The sequence below is a fragment of the Arvicanthis niloticus genome, chromosome 7 (assembly GCF_011762505.2).
Source record: "Arvicanthis niloticus isolate mArvNil1 chromosome 7, mArvNil1.pat.X, whole genome shotgun sequence".
Taxonomy (NCBI): Eukaryota; Metazoa; Chordata; class Mammalia; order Rodentia; family Muridae; genus Arvicanthis; species Arvicanthis niloticus.
Genome location: NC_047664.1, coordinates 34,828,495 through 34,847,763, shown reverse-complemented (window position 1 = coordinate 34,847,763; position 19,269 = coordinate 34,828,495). Strand labels below are relative to the sequence as shown.

General features: G+C 50.9%; 2 protein-coding genes across 2 annotated transcripts; both read right to left on the bottom strand.

Annotated features, from left to right (window-relative positions):
* Nucleotides 1–66: 66 nt before the first annotated feature.
* On the bottom strand, nt 67–2,228 carry Myl7 (myosin light chain 7). The gene is made up of 6 exons (XM_034509154.2): nt 2,076–2,228; nt 1,811–1,886; nt 1,507–1,611; nt 654–732; nt 458–506; nt 67–213 (listed from the first exon to the last, which is right to left on the bottom strand). The coding sequence occupies exons 1-6, from the start codon at nt 2,109–2,111 to the stop codon at nt 112–114; spliced, it is 447 nt and encodes a 148-aa protein (XP_034365045.2). The 5' UTR covers nt 2,112–2,228; the 3' UTR covers nt 67–111.
* A 2,229-nt stretch (nt 2,229–4,457) lies between these two features.
* Gck (glucokinase) lies at nt 4,458–19,250 on the bottom strand. The gene is made up of 10 exons (XM_076938171.1): nt 19,071–19,250; nt 13,916–14,078; nt 13,329–13,483; nt 12,242–12,361; nt 9,969–10,064; nt 9,763–9,862; nt 7,785–7,968; nt 6,499–6,654; nt 5,738–5,971; nt 4,458–5,483 (listed from the first exon to the last, which is right to left on the bottom strand). Exons 1-10 carry the CDS (start codon nt 19,107–19,109, stop codon nt 5,339–5,341), a joined length of 1,392 nt encoding a protein of 463 aa, XP_076794286.1. The 5' UTR covers nt 19,110–19,250; the 3' UTR covers nt 4,458–5,338.
* Between the last annotated feature and the right edge of the window lie 19 nt (nt 19,251–19,269).

Genomic DNA, 19,269 nt, shown 5'->3' with positions numbered 1-19,269 from the left:
ACTCAAGGTGGTACCCCTGCCTGGTTCCTCTCCCTCCCATCTGTCACAGTCAAGTCAACACCTCAGTTCTAGTTCAGGCACAGAGTTTATTGAGGTGAACCCAGCGCGTCTCTACTCCTCTTTCTCATCCCCGTGGGTGATGATGTAGCACAGAGACTTGTAGTCGATGTTGCCTGCCAGGTCCATGGGTGTCAGCGCAAACAGCTGCTCCACCTGCAGGAGGTAGGACAGCAGAGGTGTCACCTGATGATACCCTGTCCCAACAGTTGTACTTTGAGACTCAGCCTTTTCAACCCCAAACTGCAGTCTGGTGGTTTTCCCTGTTTGTGAACAGACCAGGAAATGGGCCCAGTGGGGAAGGGGCCAAAGGGCTCACCTGACCACAAAGATAAACCCACCCTCTTGTGAGTCTGAAATGCCAGAAACAGGAGTTGATGGAGTCAGAGTGTTGTCTCACCTCAGCAGGAGAGAACTTGTCTGCCTGGGTCATGAGAAGCTGCTTGAACCTGAGGAAAGAGAAGGCCCAGGCTGGGAGAGAGCATGGCTGGGGCCCAGGGAAGGACTGGTCCCATGCCAGAGACACACAAAGGACCTCACCACCCTTGTGGTTTCACTGTGGTGCCCACCCTGGGAGATGAAAGGACCTCACTTACTCCTCCTTGTTCACCACTCCCTGGCTGTTGGGGTCAAACATTCGGAAGGCACTCAGGATGGCTTCCTCAGGGTCAGTCCCTGTAGGGGATGGGGAGGCAGCCAGGTGAAGCTCACATGCCCAGCAGCCTCTAGGCCCCACTCAGCGTGAACTTAGAGTACAAGGAAGTTCCCTTGTGTTAGGGTCTGGAGGGCTCAGGCTACATCAAATAAATAAAGATATGGTGGGGTAGATTTGAGGGTGCAGAAGTGGTGTGTGTTTGGGTTCACCCTACAGAGTTTCTTGGGGATCAAAGGGATTGATAGGCTTGGCTGAGGAGTCAAAATTGTGGTTTGGAAGTGAATATTTTCTGAACCCACGTCAGTCCAGGATGCTCCCATTTGTTTTTTTGTTTGTTTGTTTGTTTGTTTGTTTTATTTTTTTCAAGACAGGGTTTCTCTGTGTAGCCCTGGCTGTCCTGAAACTAACTCTGTAGACCAGGCTGGACTCGAACTCAGAAATCTGCCTGCCTCTGTCTCCCAAGTGCTGGGATTAAAGACGTGCGCCACCACCGCCTGGTCCTCCTATTTGGATCTTAGCAGAGCCTATATCTCTTCTGGGAAGCTCCTGTTACCCATTTGGCTCCCACCAACACAGCCCCGGGGGGTGGGAGGTGGGTTACCCTTCCCTCTGATACTCCCGGTAACCTTCAGCCCCTCCCTCTGCACCCCTCCCCCCCAAGTGTAACATCCTCTGCATTGGCCATGGGCAGACAAGTTTCGGGTGAGTTAAGTTGAGCCTCACATGGGGCTCCGGGGTTAGTGAGGTCAGGTTTGCTCTCTGGCTAAGAAGACTCAGACCTGATGCAAACTCACCATTGAGTTTCTCCCCGAAGAGTGAGAGGAAGACCGTGAAGTTGATGGGGCCCTTCCCTTCTTGCAGCATGGCGTCCAGTTCCTCCTCTGGGACACTTACCCTCCCTATGAGAGTAGGACTTGAGATGACCCAGGCTGCCCTCCCCGGTGGCTTCCCAGGCAGTAAGGGGAGAGGCAGGGCCAGCTCCAGCTGTGGGGCAGGTGAGGGAGGGGGGATTCGTGACTGAACTGAGGCTCTGTCTGAGAGGAAGGGCAGGGCACTGTCCTCTCTTAGAGCAAGCCCCTGATCCATGGATCTACTCACCGAGCTGGGAATAGGTCTCCTTCAGGTCTGACTTGCAGATGATGCCATCTCTGTTCTGGTCAATGCAGCTAAAGGCCTGTGAGGAGATGGCCTTCAGGTGGGAGCTGCTCACGCCATCTCTCCCAGGGAAGGCAGGAAAGGGAGAGTCTTGGGTGATGTGAGCGAGGTTGGAGGGAGGACCACTGACCCCCAGTGAAGAGCAGTCTGCATGGGGTGTGAAGCGGGCTCCCCTGGGGTGAGAGGCTGTTTGAGATAGGGTACTCACTTCCTTGAATTCCTGAATCTGGGCTTGTTCGAACATCGAGAAGACATTGGAAGAGCCACGTTGGGCCTGCTTGGTGGCTGCAGCCTTGCCCCGGGTCCCAGCCTTCCTACTGGCCTGTAATACTGATGATCAGAGGGGTCCTCTCTCCAGTTCTCCAAAGACCCCCTCCCTACCACATGTAGTCTCACAGGGAGAGGGGCCTGTCCCCACCCCCCAAGAGATCACTTCCCTGAGCCCAGCACAGGCACAGAAGTCCCTGGCTCTGCCCCTGGCAGCCCAGAGACTAGCATCTGGGTGTGACTGGTCTCCCGTTCCCTGCCCAGCGCTCACCATGGTCTGTAGTGGTCTGACTGAGTGATCCTGCCACCCGCTCTTTGTATCTCAGCCTTATCAGCCAGAGGCCCAAATAAGGAGAAGAATGGATGACTGGGCTAAACTTGGAAGCCCCCGCTGATGGAGAAAGACAGGGCCCTACATAGATCCCACTCACACTCCTGGTAACCTTCAGGCCCCCAAGTGTAACATTGTAGGATCCATCCATCCATCTCTTGTGACCAGGCTCCATGTCTTCCCTGGTCCGAGACGCTCAAAGCTTTTGCTATTCCAGGAGGTCTGTGTGACACTCTCATCTGACCGTCCCTCCTACCCGACTAGTACCTGACTAGTGCTGTCTTACTTTGAGCTTAGGAGGCAGTGTGAGCTTCTGAGGATGGTCTCTGGCCTGAATCCTCTGGGTTGGGTAAAACCCTGAGCTGTGGCCTGCTGCCCAGCAGACAGGCAGCCCTTCTGAGCAGTCTGTGAGCCCCACAGGACCATTTGCTTGGTTTGGGGGGTAACTCAGGATTGGGGTGACAGAATGCTGCTCTCTTCACGTTCAGACCTGTGCAGTTGCTCAGTCTGCCCGGCTGAGACACGTGTACCCACCCACCCTGTTTGGAGTCTTGCTGTTTGTTAAGTCCCATCTCAACTCTACCCTCCTCCCCCAAATTCTCTCTGACATTCCCAACTGAGGGCTGTAGCCTACTCCTGGGCACCCAGCCTGCTCAACATCTGGAATCCAGAGGCCTTGGCATGTGGCCGGCCTGCGTGATGCTGTTTCACAGGAAAGTTTTGGGTTCTTGTGAAACTGGCTCACACAGTCCATCTCGTGGTGTTTCTGAATTGTGGACCAAGGGGCTTTGGTTGCAAGCAGCAACTGTCAATTTTTGAGGACCCAGGTGTGGCAGAGGAATCAGGGACAGCTCAGGAGAGATCATGAGGAGACCTCTGACTGGGTTCAATGTTTAACCCCACCCCAATGTGGCTATGCAAGGTAGGTTCGAATATGGACACTCTCCCCTGTTAGGCCTCTCAAGTCCCACCCCACCCTCCTTTATTTTGAGATAGAGTCAGATATAGCTATGTAGCCAAAGCTAGCCTGGAACTCACTATGTTGCCCAGGCTGGTGCTGGGATTACGAGTCTGTACCACACACAGATCCAAGGCCTCCTTTTGTATGAGTTTTTTATAACAACCCTCCTAACTATCTGAAAATTAAGTTCATTCATTTAAGTTGGATGTGTAAAGAGAGACAGATTTTAAAAAAATCAGTATACTGCCTCAGATTCCAGTATGTAAGAGAAGATGAAAGCCACCTGTATTGAAAATCTGTTCCAATATGTAAGTGTGCAGATATAAGTGTTGTACTCTGTTAATTCAAATGTTCATGTTGGTTCAAGAAAGGGAAGCTGATCAGAGCAATTCTACATGAGAATTACCAGAAGACAGCATGATTTCAAGGGGAAAAAATGTCTTTTGCCCAAAACTACCAATTTGGATTTTTTTTTTTTTTCTGAATGAAGCAGAGAACAGAATAAGCCTTTGACTTCCTGGGTAGTTCCATTGAGAAATAAATGTGCACATTCACGCTGTATAGAAAAGGCATTAGGCCTTTTGCTAGTGATTTCATCTACCGGAGCCTCTGCAGGGACCTTAGACACTGTTGGGACAACTCCTAACCTTGACTCTTTATTGCTTCCTCCCTGGTTCTCAGATAGAATTCGACCGAGACCATCCGAGAGCTGAACCAACCTCTCCCCAGCCCTTACAGAGTGGCACCTGGCCTGGCATCTTGGCCTCTATCTTTTACATGTTTCGAGGGCAGCTGGGGGGGGGGCAGCATCTAGGCACAGCAGGGGCTATTCAGTGCCCCGAGTGTCCCCGTCACCTCATTTCTGTTCCTATAGCCTACCTCTCACACACCCTTGGGTATAATGTCTGGAGGGCACGGCAGATTGAGACACAGCCAAGTTTAGGGAGTATCTGTGTATGTCAGTGACGTTTCTATGTATGAGTCACTACCATCCTTACGCAGAGAGGCCAAAGAACAACGGGCAGGCCATGTTTAAGTAGTTTTAAATATTTAATTAAAAACTCCCTCATAGCCCCAGGTTGGTGGAGAGAGGGCATCTGGGACACCTGACGGGATGAGGGAGAGAGGGACCTGGGTGGTCTCTTGGAGGGATCCTGAGAGTGGCTTGCTTTCTCCTCCTGGGTCACTGGATGTGAGTGATGAAGATGCCATCTTGCTTGAAGGGACGGGGAGCACCAATTAGTGCAGAGAGAGGCCTCCCCTTTCAGGCCCCCTTAGAGCAAGGACTCTGGGGCTCTATCCTCGGGTATCTCCTGGGAGGGTTCATCCCAGAACTGTGAGCCACTCAGGGGTGGAGGTATATGAAGGAAACAGTCTCTGGCAAGTCCCCTCCATGTAGCTGGATAGTCAGTCTCCCAGGGCTCCCCAGCCTCTTCAGCCACAGGCAAGAAAACAGCCACGTCTGGGTGTCTGGGTGACCCAGCAGCCCTTACTCTCCTGGGGTCCAGGTCTGATCCAGCCAAGCTGCTGAAGCTACCTCCCCATGGTGGTGTGTTCCCAAGGAAGCCAGGCCATTGCAAGGTCCAGGAGGCATACCCTTGGGAGTCCAGACCCTCAGCTGTGGGGGGCCAGAATCGTGAAAGTGCAAGTCCTGAGTGTGCCCCACCTTTCTCTGTAGTTGATTCCAGCAAGAAAGGCTTTGGTGTCTCTGTTCCTCTTCTTCCTCCCAGCCCCCTGCCCCAGGTTGAGAGCCCTAGGGCTGTCCCACTGGCCGACTAGGCTTGCAGGGCCCTCTCCCCATGTTCCAGGGGTAGCAGCAGAATAGGTCTCCTGCCCTGGTGGGCTGGGAGCACTTGTGGGGCGGGCGTGGAGTCCCCGTGGAACCCAGGTCCTTGTCCTTGTGGCCTGGATTTCACTGGCCCAGCATGCAAGCCTTCTTGCAGGCCACCGCAGAGACCAGTGCGGCTCCCCTGCCGCTGCCCTCCTCTGATTCGATGAAGGTGATTTCGCAGTTGGGTGTCAACCTGCGCACACTGGCATGAAACCGCTCCTTGAAGCTGAACAGGAGGAAAATAGGCCTGCTATTTCTACTCCCATTCTTTAGATCCCACCTTTGCCACCCCGCCACGGCAGCCCACCCCCTATCTCTTCACCCCCACCCCACCTCTTCACTCCCACCCCTCACCCCAGACTGCAGTATATTAGGTATTAGGCCCAGGGAGAGCCAAGCAGGATCGGAGTCTGGAGCTAAAAGCCACGCCCTTTGAGCCTTCCTTTATGAGAGGTTGGAGCCCGGGAGATGGAGGCTGACCTCGGGTGCAATTTGTACACGGAACCATCCACGCCCACCGTGATGCGCATCACATCCTCACTGCGGCTTTCGCGCATGCGATTTATGACCCCCGCTAGTCCTGCTGAGCACATGTGGGCGGCGCGAGTGGACACGCTTTCACAAGCACGGCGCACAATATCGCAGTCGGTGACAGAGGGTCGAAGCCCTAGAGTGCTCAGGATGTTGTGGATCTGCTTTCGGTCCCCGGAGTCGCTGCGGGCAGTATTGGGGAGGGAAGTCACTGAGAGTCGTGGGGGAATGGGAATGCCCTGCCCTGCCCAGCAGTCCTTTGGTCAGGCCTGGATTCTCTCTATCCTGAGGATGACAATGCCACATTCTCCGGGCTCTGGCATGAAATTGAGAGACGCTGGGTCTGGGTAGTGGAGAGTGATTGGGAAACGTGGATAATGAGTCAGCGGACACTCAGTGTTAGCATTGCTTCTAGGCTCCGCCCAACAGTTACCGGGCAACAGCCAGGTAGGCCTGGTTTGCCCTCCCACCTCACCATACCAGCTCTCTACAAAACACATCCTTGGCTTTTTTTTTTTTTTTTTTTTTTTTTTTTAAATAAAACACAACACTCAGAGGCCACAGGAGTGTTGGGCCTACCTCCATGTTTCCCTGTGCCCCTGACCTAATACTCTGCTTCTCTTAGAACCCTGCTCCATCCCTCTGTGTCCACTGAGCCCATCTCTGTCCCCACCCCATCCCTTCTCCCTGCTTCTGCCCCCTCCAGGCACCTTTCCACCTGCGACACAAAACGGGTCTCAAAAGCACCCCGCGTGCGCAGCTGCTCTGAGGCCTCTCCGTGGAACAGAAGATTCTCGTCCACCAGCTTGAGCAGCACAAGTCGTACCAGCTCGCCCATGTACTTTCCACCAATGAGCTTTTCATACCTGGATACAGAACAGTCGGTTATGGCAGCCTGCCATAGGGAAATCCCCACACGCCTTTGGGGCTCTGATTCTGCTCTCATTCCCACCCCCAAGCCATTATCCAAGGTTCTTGCCCTCACACCCTGCCCCCCACATTTGTAAACAGAGACTTCTGAAACCTCAGGTCCTAGGAATACGCACATTTTTAACCCAGTTGAGGGGCACACCTGGCTTTGTGCTGGCCCTGGTATATTAAAGGGACAGAGAGTTAAGGGGCCTCTGTGGTCCTTTGAAAACTTACTGATGCAGGCCTTGTGTGAAGCCCACACCCTGGGAATTTAGTAACAACTATGTGAAGGGATGCTAGCTATTCTAGTGGACTCACCGGGTTGGTACCCGGCATGGCAGGTTTGTTTGTTTGTTTGTTTGTTTGTTTGTTTTTTGTCTAATGTGTGAGCCTCCATATTTCATCTTGAAAACCAGCAGATGTTAAATGACCTAACAGAGGCCTGTGAGGGTCTGAGATGACCCTCATTAAGTAGATAGCATGAGAATGGTACCATGTAGGTGGCTGACTTGTGATAGGCACAATTCATTTTATTTAGTTAGTTATTTTTATTTTGAGACAGGGTCTCACTATGTATCCCTGGCTATTCTGGAACTTGCTTTGTAGCCCTGACTGGCCTGGAACACGAAGGAATCTGTCTGACTCTGCCTCCCAAGTGTTGAGATTAGAGGAGGGTACCTCAACACCTGGCAGTGGCCATGATTCAAGCAAGACAGCTGGTTCCCAAAATATGTCCTGCCAACCCACGGCATTCTCCAAAATGCCAACACTCACTTTGTGGAACTGGCATACATAGGTACTTTGGGGGTTTCTGCCTTAAACTAGATAAGCCTTGCTAAGGGTCTTCCAGGGCCATCTGGTAGCAGGCCACCTATAAAAATGGATGTGTGGGACTTTATACTAACCGCCATGACAGTGCCACACTTCACAGGGCAGGGTGTAACTGAGCCAGCCCACAGAGGGGTCATCAATTTGCTTCTGCCCAGAGGTGCTTATAGACAAGCTATTCCGTGCTGTGCCCTAGCTGTGGTGTGCCAGGCCAGAGCAGCGGCTGGGGTGGGCTAGGAGGGTGGGGCATCCTTACAGCTGCTGACCGGGGTTCGCTGAGCTTTCATCCACCATCCGGTCGTACTCCAGAAGAAACTCATCCAGCTCGCCAGAGTCCCCGAAGGCGCCCCACTCCGTGTTGACACACATGCGTCCCTCATCTCCCTCCACCAGTTCCACATTCTGCATCTCCTCCATGTAGCAGGCATTGCAGCCAGTGCCTACAGGGATGGGGCACATTTAGGCTCTAAGAACTGGGGGTTGGGGGAAGGTGTGGAAGACTGGAGCATCTGTGTGGTAAAGAATAGTTGGTTCAGTCTGCAGACTGCCCTCCAACAAGAGCGGCATCCCCACTCCTTACCTGGGAAGTCAGGGGGGTGGAGGAAAAATAAGGTGAGCCAATGTGGTTTTGACAACTGGAAATGAATGTGAGATGTTACGGTTTTATCTTTTCAAAATTTTAAAATGTTCTGTATATAAGCGTTCTGTCTGCACATTACATGTGTGTCTGTCTGACACCTAGAGAAGCCAGTGAAGGGTATAGATCACCTGGAACTAGAGTTACAGACAGTTGCAAGTCACCATGTGGGTGCTGGGAATCGAACCCAGGTCCTCTGGAAGAGTATCAAGTGCTCGTAACTCCTCAGCCATCCCCCCAGCCCCTTGTTCTCTAGCATATTGCAGGCACATCTTGAAGTCTCTTCCCCGAACCCTTTTAGAGGACTCTCAAAGTGAGTAAGGAGCCATGTAGGTCCTTGGAGCCATCTAGAAGCTACTTCAGGCAGGACCTGCTGCAGTTTGTCATGGGCCACCAGAAGATACCAAAAGATCACTTTTGGATCACGCCACAGGAGGTGCTGTGCCTGGGCAGAGTAGCTGCAGGTGGCTGGGTTAAGTTCAGATTGAAGAGTCTTGGGAGCCCAGGGGGAGTTAAGGAGGAGATGTAGAACAGGCACAGCCAAGGACATCTGGAGAGAAATCTTCACTACGAAGACAAGATTGAAAGTAAATGTAGGAAATGAAAAGAGATGCAGAGGGGTCAGGCTTGAGTGGAAAATATATGCACATAGCCAGCTGTGGTAGCACATACTTTTAGTCTCAACACTCTGGAGGCTGAAGCAGAAAGATCTCTGTGAGTTCGAGGCCTGGTCTACACAGTGAGTTCTTAGGACAGCTAGAGCTACCTAGTGAGACCTTGTCTCAGAACAACCACCACAACAGCAACAAATATATGTATGTGTGTGTGTGTGTGTGTGTGTGTATGCACACCTATAATATTTTATATATGTATGAATAGAAAATGAATGATGTTTATAAAGCATTATTATTTAGGGCACAAGCGTAAGTACAGATGAGAACCTATGAATACAAACACATTGGAGATCTGGCTCTGAAGCACCTAAAACACGGGGTTTTCTGGGTAATCAGGGCCCAGAGAGTCCAAACATACATCCCTATACCGTGTCCAGAGCAGATAACTGATTTGGTTGAAATACTGCTTCGGAAGAACTCAGGAACTTCTGAGACAGTGGGGGCAGGGGATGGTGTGGAGCTCCCACCCCTGGTTGAGAGAGGTGGGGCGAGCATGAGCTAGCTGTGGCTTCTTTTGCTGGAATCTCCAGAGTGGGTTCAGGATGTGGCACTTCATAGATTCAGAGCTAGGTCTGCTGTTGGGGGCAGGGTCAGGCTGGGGCAGAGATGACTAGCCACATGGATGGCACCACTTCTGCTGATCCTCTCCCACTTGGACAGATTTGTACAGTGTGGTCAATTTACTAGGTAAAGCGGTTTAATTACATCCAGATAGGCAGGCAGGAGTGCAGCTGGCAGGCCACCTAACGCCCTGATGCTGCAAACATGGAAACGCTTCGTATCAACATCTAGTTCCCATATCACCACACTCCTATGGCCATCTAGCTCAGGGACAGCCCTGTTCTGACTGGCACTTGTTAATGCTTCCAGGCTGCTGTGACCCTGTGCACCCTGGAAGGATTGCAAGGGGGAGAAGCCCTTACCTACAATCATGCCGACCTCACATTGACGGTCTTCATAGTAGCAGGAGATCATTGTGGCCACCGTGTCATTCACCATTGCCACCACATCCATCTCAAAGTCCTGCCAAGAAGTACAGAGACTATGGACATGGAGCTGAGGAGAGGACCCTGTGATGAAGGAGGACATGTTCAGGGCAGCCCCTTGGGGCAGGCAAAGCTATGCTCACCCCTCTCCTCTTGATAGCATCTCGGAGAAGTCCTACAACGTTGTTCCCTTCTGCTCCGGAGGCCTTGAAGCCCTTGGTCCAATTGAGGAGGATGCCCTGTAAAAATAGGATGACCTCATGGCTGCTGCACTGACAGGGAGATGTGGCCTTAAACCAGGCCATAAGGCCATGACACTCCCAACCCCTTATTTCACATTTGAGGAAGTAGACTCACACAGCTTTGAGAGGCATTGGGAACAATTTTCTATACACACACACACACACACACACACACACACACACACACACACACACACACACACACACTCTCAGAGGAACCCAAGACCTTGAGAATTTTGGGTAAATGTTCTATAACCTCAGCCTAAGAATGCTAAGCAACAAAGCTCAGGGATTCAATTTCAGAGTAGAGGTAGGCCAGGCAGAGCCTGGGAGAGCAGTGTGGAATAACACTGGGTTCCTCTCTTATAGTGAACATGTCCTGCTGCACATGGACAAACCAAATGTGGATTTCTCTGTGGATCTTGGGACTTTAAAAACTACAGGAGGTGTGGGATTGGCTGTTGCCTTTGACCCTTGGAGCATGACCTGGTTTTGTCTCTGATAGAAGTTGTAACGATTTGTTTTGCCAACTTGTCGTAATAAAGAATCACCTGGGAATGGAGTCTCAGTAAGGGGTTATTTATATAAAGTTGGCCTATGGTCAGTTGTCTTGATTACACTGAGGCAGAAAGACTTTCTTCTAGTGGGCGGCACCATTCCCTAGGCAGGGATGTGTAGAAAACAAGCTGAACTCAAGCAAGCATGCATTCTTCGCTCTTTGTTTCTGACTGTGGATGTGATAAGACCACCCTTCAAGCTCCTGTATCTGTGACTTCCCTGCTATGATGTACTATATAACCTGGAACAGTAAACTAAATTAAGCCCTTTCTCCCCTAAGTTACTTTTGTCAGAAGAGTACTTATTCACAGTAACTACAAAGGAAACTAAAGCAGAGATCTTATAATATGTGTGCATATGCACGAGTGTGTGCTCATGTGTGTTGTAGGATATTTTGTCACACTATGAACCCTGAGATTGTGTTATTTACTGAAGAAAAACAACCCACTTCTAGTTAGGATATGACTCACACACCTTTAATCCCTTTGGCTGGAATACAGACATACTCTTAGGACTCTCCTTTGATCCCAAACAATGAAGATATGTTAGTTTGCAAAAGGAAGCACCCATGTTTGAAAGTGGTGTCTAATTGAGTGGCAGACAAAGTGATGAATCAGAGAAAGATTTGACAGAATAGGATAGGCTCAATTCTCATGAGAAGAGAGGGGGAAAGGAAGCTACTTGAGAGAGCACAGAAGAGAAAAGAGAGAGGGGGAAGCGACAGTTTTACAGAGAGACAGTAAGCTAGACACAGGTAAAGAAAGAACAAGCCAGAGAATGAGAAGAAGCCAGAAGATTAGAACAGATTGCTAGATGTAGTTTGAGGCCACACAGAGCAATTTAAGAGAGGAGGAGAGAGAAGCCAGAATCAGTCAGCTTTGAGAGATGGTTGAGCTAGAACAGCTGAGTTGAACTAGCCAGCCAGAGTTCAAAAAGAACAAGAAAGGGTGAGCCTATTCAGCAGTGAATCTCAGAGACTGGAAAATATTGTAGGCCTAGATTAGATTATATGGAGGCTAGAAGCTTCAAGTTACATTTACATGTGTGTGTGTGTGTGTGTATGTGTATCTGTGTATGTGCATCTTTGTGTGTTTGTCAGTGTCTGTGCGTGTGTCTGTATGTATCTCTCTGTATGTCTCTGTGTGTGTGTATGTATCCATGTATGTGTGTGTTTGTATGTGTGTGTGTCTGCGTGTTTCTATGGGATGTAACTCATGAGGCTGTAGTTGCTGGTGGGTAAATTCTTATAGTTTTCCCATTTCTGATTCAGCCAGAAGCAGCTCGGTATCTTTCTGCTCTGTGGTAAGCTGGGGCCTTACAGCCTGCTGCCACCTCCCACTACAAGCAACTTGCTTAACCTGTTTCTTTATCTGTAGTGGGGCAACCATAGCATACTCTCACTGTGTGGCAAAGCCACACATGGTAAGAGTAAACTGATGTTATTTCTGTTCGCCAAAGCTTTACAGATAGGAAGTGATGAGGGCCACAGTTGCAATCCCCTCTGGGCTTGGGTTCTTTCACAGCATGGGTTGGGGAGCTGCAACTGAAGGAAGTCTAATCAAATTTCTTTCCAAGCCTGTTCCCATCCATTCATTCCCTCCCCTCTCCTGGCTCACCTTATCTATGTCTTCGTGCCTTACAGGGAAGGAGAAGGTAAAACCCAGGGGCAGTTTCTTGTGCTTCATCTGATGCTTGTCCAGGAAGTCAGAGATGCACTCAGAGATGTAGTCAAAGAGCTAGGAGTTGCATCAGCATGGCATTAGGTCAGGGCTGGATTAGTAGCAGTTCTCTCTTCTAAGGGACTGTGCCAAAGTGTCTCTTAGAGATGTTAAGACATTTGACCCTAAAGCCTGCAACTGTATGCTGGACCTGTCTGCAGTTTGCTTCTCAATAGGACTCAGGCCCTGCACTTCCCTGGATAAAGAACCCTGCAGATTGCAGTCCCCAGAGCAAGGTGACACAGTGCAGAACTGGCTGGCATCAAGCCTAGATGGCTGTCCTATGAAGCTCTGGGTGGAAGTCCATTCTTGACCGTGACTATGATTTCTGTCTCTTTTGCTGTCTCTCCAGTATCCTGGCCACCTGACCCCTGTTGGAGGTTGGCCCTCATCCCTTCCCACTCACATGGCTGGGCATTTTGCAGGTGGATAAGGGGGCTGTGTCATGATGTGTCCAGTTCAAGCTCTGCTAAGGGAAGGCTGAGTGGCTATGGGCAACCTCTTGCTTGGCTGCTCCTCTGGTTTTGCCTTGTCCTTGGGGATGTCTGGGGTGGGGGGATTCTATCTTAACCCCAGGCTCCTTCTATTTCTAGGTCTCCCATCTGAGTCTTCCTCGTGCTTAGAGACTCTGGCTGCTTGGGCAGTGTGGCTTCTGCAGTGCCACCTAACATATTCAGTTGGTGGGTAGTGGTGGCCTGTAAGGAAGGCTAGGCAAGCATGGCTTCTGGCTGCTCCATCCTAAGCTTTGTTTTTCCTCTAGGAAATTGGACAGAAGCTGTGTTTTTCTCCTGCTACTGACTTTCTTCAGCCCCTTCTTGTTCTGGGCAGACTGGGATTGGGACTTGGGATACTTTAAACTTCTGAGCCACCTTCATGGGTCTCTGAAGCTCAGTAGCCCTCCATCACTGCTGTTCTTGGAACCCTCCTAAAACCCTGGGTGATCTTGACCCCTAGCCCTCCTTTGCCAGCCCCTCAGGCTGCTCACCATCTCGGCAGTGCCTGTCATGGCGTCCTCAGGGATGGAGTACATCTGGTGTTTCGTCTTCACGCTCCACTGCCCTGCCTCCCCCTCTCCCACTTTCACCAGCATCACCCTGAAGTTGGTTCCTCCCAGGTCTAAGGAGAGAAAGTCTCCAACTTCTGCAGGCAAAGGAAGAGATGTTCAGTCTCATGGCCTACCCCACAGGTGGACTAGGTGTGGGGAGCCCAGACAATGTGGGCGAGGGGATGTGCTAGCCTAGACACTGGGTGTGGGTTAATGCTAGAACGACCTGTGGAAGGGTCAAAGGTGAACTAAGAGCATCATCAGGAAACCCCTGCCTTAGGTAGAGGCAGCCAGAACCTAGGGAGCTACATGAGACCTAGAGTAACAGACCAGACTCTGGATAAGGAGGTGATTCCCCAAGTGAGCTTAGAGACAAAAAAAGCCAGTTCTCCTAAGAATTGATAGCTCTAGGCTGGGCCTGAGCACCCCAGGGCTTCAGGCAGCTGGACAAACACCAGTCCAGAGATTTGGGGATGTCATCATTTGCCTAGAGGATCCTGTCTATGGACAGATGAGCCCTGAGGTACCTGAGCCTTCTGGGGTGGAACGCACGTAGGTGGGCAACATCTTTACACTGGCCTCCTCATGGGTCTCCAGCCTCAGGCCACGGTCCATCTCCTTCTGCATCCGGCTCATCACCTTCTTCAGGTCTTCCTCCTGCAGCTGGAACTCTGCCAGGATCTGCTCCACCTATTTGGGGAGGGAGGAGATAGGAGCAGCTGTGGCTGACACTAGAAGCCACCACACACCAAAGGTCTCCTTTCATCCTTTGACTCCCGATGCAGGATGGGCCACATCTCAGACTATTTACGATAGTTTATTTCAAACATTCCAGACACAGTTACTCAGTGATTATTAGCCTGGGTACTCCGGAGTGTCGAGCAGTAGGGACCTGGGTAGCATTTGTCCTTAACAGGATCTTTGCAGAATGATGCCTTGATGTGATTCCCATTGCCCCTAAGATTTTGGATGATGGGAGAAAATGCTCTAAATGGGAATTTGGTGAGGCAGAACTGGAGCTGGCATCACTGTGTGGAGTTGATATTTTTCTACTGTAAGGTTTCATGGGATGAATAGGCCAGTAAGTATGCACAGGGTCGCCAAGACTAGAGTAGCTGGAATGACCTCTAGTACCAAACAGGGGTGTCTGGCTAGCCAAGCATGGCCATCAACAATGTGCAGGCTTTAAGTGGAGAAAGAGGACACTCTCAATACTGACATGGGAGCCCTGTGTGTGAATAACTCAGACCCAACACTGTCATTCCTGCATGTGGATGGTCAAAGTGTGGGACTTATCCTCCACATGCTAGTGCAAGAATGGCTGGACTCTACCTGTGGGCAGCTTACAGCTGCCCGCTTTGTACAGCAGCATGTATTTATGCATTTGTTGGTACCCTGGGCACTGAGAAATAATTGCAAAGATACTTTGTACTTTGAACCAAAAAGAAAAACGAGAACTCTTTTTATGAAAGCTACAGATCCATTTTCTTTTACAAGGATCTGTACCTTTTGTGTCTGACACATAAGCTCAGTGGGTTAAAGGAATTTGGACTATAGCAAGGAGCATCTTCATTGGTTACCCAGGCTTTGCTCAGGAGGGCTGGGTAGAACAGTAAATCCCGATTAGACTATGCCAAGCACAGTGACTCTATCTCCTATGCCTGAGGCTTGGGAATAAGACTAAATTCTGGAATAAGAACAGGTGGAGGGAAATCCTATTTTATCGGGGAAGGGGACTTCGGAGCCTCATAATTTGTGAACACAGCTGTGTACGGTTGTGATGACGGGCATAGCAGCAGCCACCTGGTAGCCATGGAGACAAGACTGGGAGGAAGAGACTGTTAGCTGATTGCATATGGCAGAGGAGAAGGGTTGGTGTCAGGCCTGCCCAACTCTGCATGCAGGTTATCCAACTCTACCTGCAGCCCATAAGCCACAGGACTCCTGCTTTCCTTTAACCAAAAGCATTCCTGAGAGAACAGAACATTGGTTGATGGCCCCCCCTTTTGTTTTTAAAGGACTCCACCTGAAGTTTAAACAAAGGGAAGTCAGAAAGGAATGGGGCTGACAAGGGTTTTGACAAAAGCACCAAAGGGACAAAGATGCCCCCCCTCGTGCATCAGCTGAGCATGGGGTGAGCATGTGGCCACTGGCTTCTGCTGTCAGCCCTGCAGAGAAGGCCCCCCAGACACACACTCAGCACTCTGTGGAACTATCCAGGTTGTACTCAGCAATCCAGGATGTCCCCAAAGCAGCACCCTGGGCCTCCTCTGTTTCTCTCCTAGAGTTGTAAGATTTCCTGAGAACTAGCAGCCACAGGATGCTTGACTTCTCCCTTGAGGTACAGCAGTACAAAGGCACCAGTGACTGGCCAGGTGTGGTGGCACATGCCTTTAATCCCAGTACTTGGGAGTCAGCAGCAGGAAACCTGTCTCAAAAACCAAACCAAACCAAACCAAACCAAACCAAACCAAACCAAACCAAAAAAACCACCAAAGGGACCCAATTAAAAGGTATCTGTGGTCTTGTGGCACAGAAGGGCTGATCTTAACAAAGGTTCAACCCTCAGGCCATGGCGGACCCATCCCTGCCTCTCTGTAGTGATAGCTCCTCCTAGTGACTACAGGCCTGGACCCTGGGTGAGGATGAGGGTTAAGGTTGCCTTCGGTTCAAGATGCTTCAAGAAAGGAGCCAACACTTCAGGCTTCGGGCTCTGAAGAGGATGAGGGCTAGTGAGAAGGCGCAGGGTGACTGGGTAGTGTGTGGCTGCATCGCTGATGAGGGCTCCAAGTGACGTGTGCCTTCTTCTCAGAGTTGTGGAGAACTTGCTCAGAGCTTAGAGCATCCCGGTGAGAATATGGTAAATGGTGACTACTGTTTCTTATTTCACTGTGGTGAGGGACTGGCCGGGACAATAGGTTTGTGTCATCACCTTTATACAGATGTTGAAAAAGGCAAGTGTCCTGGCTAGGGCCCGGGCTCTGCAGTTTCATGCCAGTGTACCCTGAGGTCCTGGACACCACTGAAGCCAAACTGATGCCAAATGTCCAGAGGACCATGTACTGTCCCTATCAAAATTTAGTTTTGATTCAGTGACTTCAGGACATAGAATATATGAACATGTCACAGAAAGGACACAAGAACCTCCTATGCTATGAAAGAAGATCCACAAACATACCCTAAGACCCTGCATTCACCTGCAAGGCCATAACGAATAAACCCAAGACCATGGTACCACCATGCCACCTTCTGCAGCCTGTTCAGAGAAGAGGGTAGAACTTTCTGGCATTGAGGAAGTGAGAAGGGACCTTCTGCAGAGCCCAGCCCCATTCTTATAAACAGAATTGCATCTGGCCTGTGAATCTGACAACATTTAAAAATCTATTTAAAAGTGAGATCCTTGTACAGGAAGTTTCCAACAAACTAGGTCTGCATGCTCACGAGGCTCTAGGGAAGTGAAGAGACTGCCCCCTAGTGGTATAACCTTGCCAGAAATCCCTCATTCTGAGCATTGACCAAACCAGCCATGCCTCAGTACTTCTCATGCTGACCCAGACCACTGTGGCTAGAAGGACACCTCACATACCCCCACGTGTCTTCCTCAATCCTGGCGATGCAGGTTGGAGGTGCTGGAAGAGGCTTAGGCTGCAGTAGCTAACGGACTCTGCTCTTGCTGTGCAGAACGCCTCCCAAAGGTGAGTCTCATCCTTGGAGACAGAAGCCCCTTCCTCAGTGTGCACTAGGTCTGAAGAGTCCATACTCCTAGCACCAGATTAGTGTGCAACCCTGGGGAGGTCCGACGAGGTGAGGCTTCACAGCCCTCGGGCTGTGGATTTGGGATCGGGAAATGGGCATCAGGTCATGATGAAGTCTACTTAACAGTCCCTGTTGGTTGTGCACAGGAGAAAGGACTGTGGGCCAGGCTGGCCATGGGCATCCCTGGAACTTCCCCATATTCCTGAATCATTCCAAGGCACTCCCAGGATGCTGAACACACACTGTACAATCCACCCCCACAAAGCCGTAGTGTGCAGATCCCACAGAGCCAAGAGTGCGGAGCTGGGTTGTAAGCAGATGCCTGAACTCGTAGCCTACACCCACCCACTGGGCTCCTTCCTGCGTGATTTCAGGACCTGACTTTGGCAGGTGTCCGGTTAGCCATTCTCATGTGTCTCTGGAAGTACCTCATGTTGCAGGAAGATCCTGTTAGCTCACTAGACTCTCTCGTGGACCTTGTCTAAAAAGTTACAGGACATATAACCAAGGTTCATGGCCAAAGCATAGGGCTTTTCTGTGGGAGGACTCCCCTCCCCTGAGTTCCCCGAGGAGCACCAGCAGGTTTCCTGAGCTGATGCCAGCTCTGGGCAGTGTGCTATGTGGTGCGTGGGATGTTAGCGAGGAGCTGAGAGCATGTTTGCTGTCTGCCTGTCCAGGAGCATCTGTCCCAAGCACAGTATCACATGAGGCCAGTGTTCACGGAGAGTCACGGAAGAGAATTACAAGACAGTAGAGATGGATTGGGTGGTGAGGTGAGGAAGCGTGTGTCAGGGTTGGTTGAGAGAGTGGCTCTTCACTTTCTAAACAGTGGGAACGTTGCATAAAGGGGAGAAGGGAGTGACCCCAACAACCATGAGAAGGCTAGAGATGCCTGGCTACAGAGTGTGGACTTCTCGGGACAGGGTGAAAGTGGGTGGCGTTAGGCTGTCTCCAGAATCTGGGTGCCGTGACAGCGCGCACAGGACAGAGATGTGGTAAGGTCTAGAGGACATATATACGTCTGGTGACAGCTTAAGGTCTAGGGTGTTTAGGAAGAGACACATTAGGAGGATCACATGGATGAGCCTGAACAGCTGAGGCAGAGATCCATTGGGATTGGGCATCCTGAGAAGCCAGTCTAAGCATGCAGCCCACTTGCCTGCACATATTTGTCTCAAGTGTGTATGACTGGCTGTGTGAGCTCAAAGTTCATGGAAACAGTGGGGGAAACACCCTTGAAAGCCCTTAGTGTGGAGATGGTCTCAAGGCTACAAGTCTGGATTAGGTCACAGGATGACTAGCAAAAGTGAGAGGGGTGGTGTTGGCAGGACCAGATTCCCCGAGCAGGCTTTGACAGCCCACCTTATAATGCAGGAAAAAAGAAGACACCATCAAGTGTTGTGTTTACCATCTTAGCACTGGGAGAAGTGGCCCCAGGGAACTGTGGGCCTCAGAAGATCTGGACAAGGGCCAGAGAAGCCTGCAGACAAAAGCCACAGTCCTGAACGCCCAGAGTGTCAGATGGTGTCAGTGCCCCCATGCCCAGCCTCAGCCTGGCCCCTCTTTCCCAGGCCCTGTGGTGGCTATATACACAAGAGTGAGTGGCTCTAGGTCTTGCTCCGGGAAAGAGAGCCCCACACTCTTCCAAGTACAGCCATGAGGTATCCCTTAGAGATGAGCAGCACTCAGAATCTGTCCCCAGGCTCGGCATTGTCATCCCAGAAACAAGCACCCTCGGCTGCCTCAAGAGCTGGACAGTAGTGGCACCAGTGAGAGAGGATGCAGGGAAGAAGGGGTAGATCCAGGTCTCCTATGGGATCGCACTCTTCCTTCAAGGGCCATTGCACTGATTCCTCCCCAACCTGAGCATGCTACGTTCAGGGTTCCTCCCCATTCAAGGCTTTTGGCCTGTGAAGTGGCCCTTACCAGAGTTAACGACTGGGCTCCACTCCTTGTAGTATCCATAGCCTTCTCTCTGAGAATAGGCAGGGGTCGCTGAGGAAGTAGAGATGTTCCTGACTCCTGAGGCCACCTGTTGCAGGTGAGGACTGTCTGGCTGAATGTTGCAAAAGACAGCCAACCAAGGACTTCTGCACTAATGGGTCTGAGAGGTGGCTCCTAAAAT

Excerpts from the sequence above, each read along its gene's own strand:
- Gck (XM_076938171.1), bottom strand. The coding sequence starts at position 19,109 with ATGGATACTACAAGGAGTGGAGCCCAGTCGTTAACTCTG. Across the intron at positions 9,863-9,968 it reads ATGCTATCAAGAGGAGAGGG|GACTTTGAGATGGATGTGGT; the intron begins GTGAGCATAGCT and ends ACTTCTTGGCAG. Across the intron at positions 5,972-6,498 it reads TTTGTGTCGCAGGTGGAAAG|CGACTCCGGGGACCGAAAGC; the intron begins GTGCCTGGAGGG and ends TACTGCCCGCAG.
- Myl7 (XM_034509154.2), bottom strand. The coding sequence starts at position 2,111 with ATGTTCGAACAAGCCCAGATTCAGGAATTCAAGGAA. Across the intron at positions 507-653 it reads GGAGTGGTGAACAAGGAGGA|GTTCAAGCAGCTTCTCATGA; the intron begins GTAAGTGAGGTC and ends CTCTTTCCTCAG. Across the intron at positions 214-457 it reads ACAAGTTCTCTCCTGCTGAG|GTGGAGCAGCTGTTTGCGCT; the intron begins GTGAGACAACAC and ends TACCTCCTGCAG.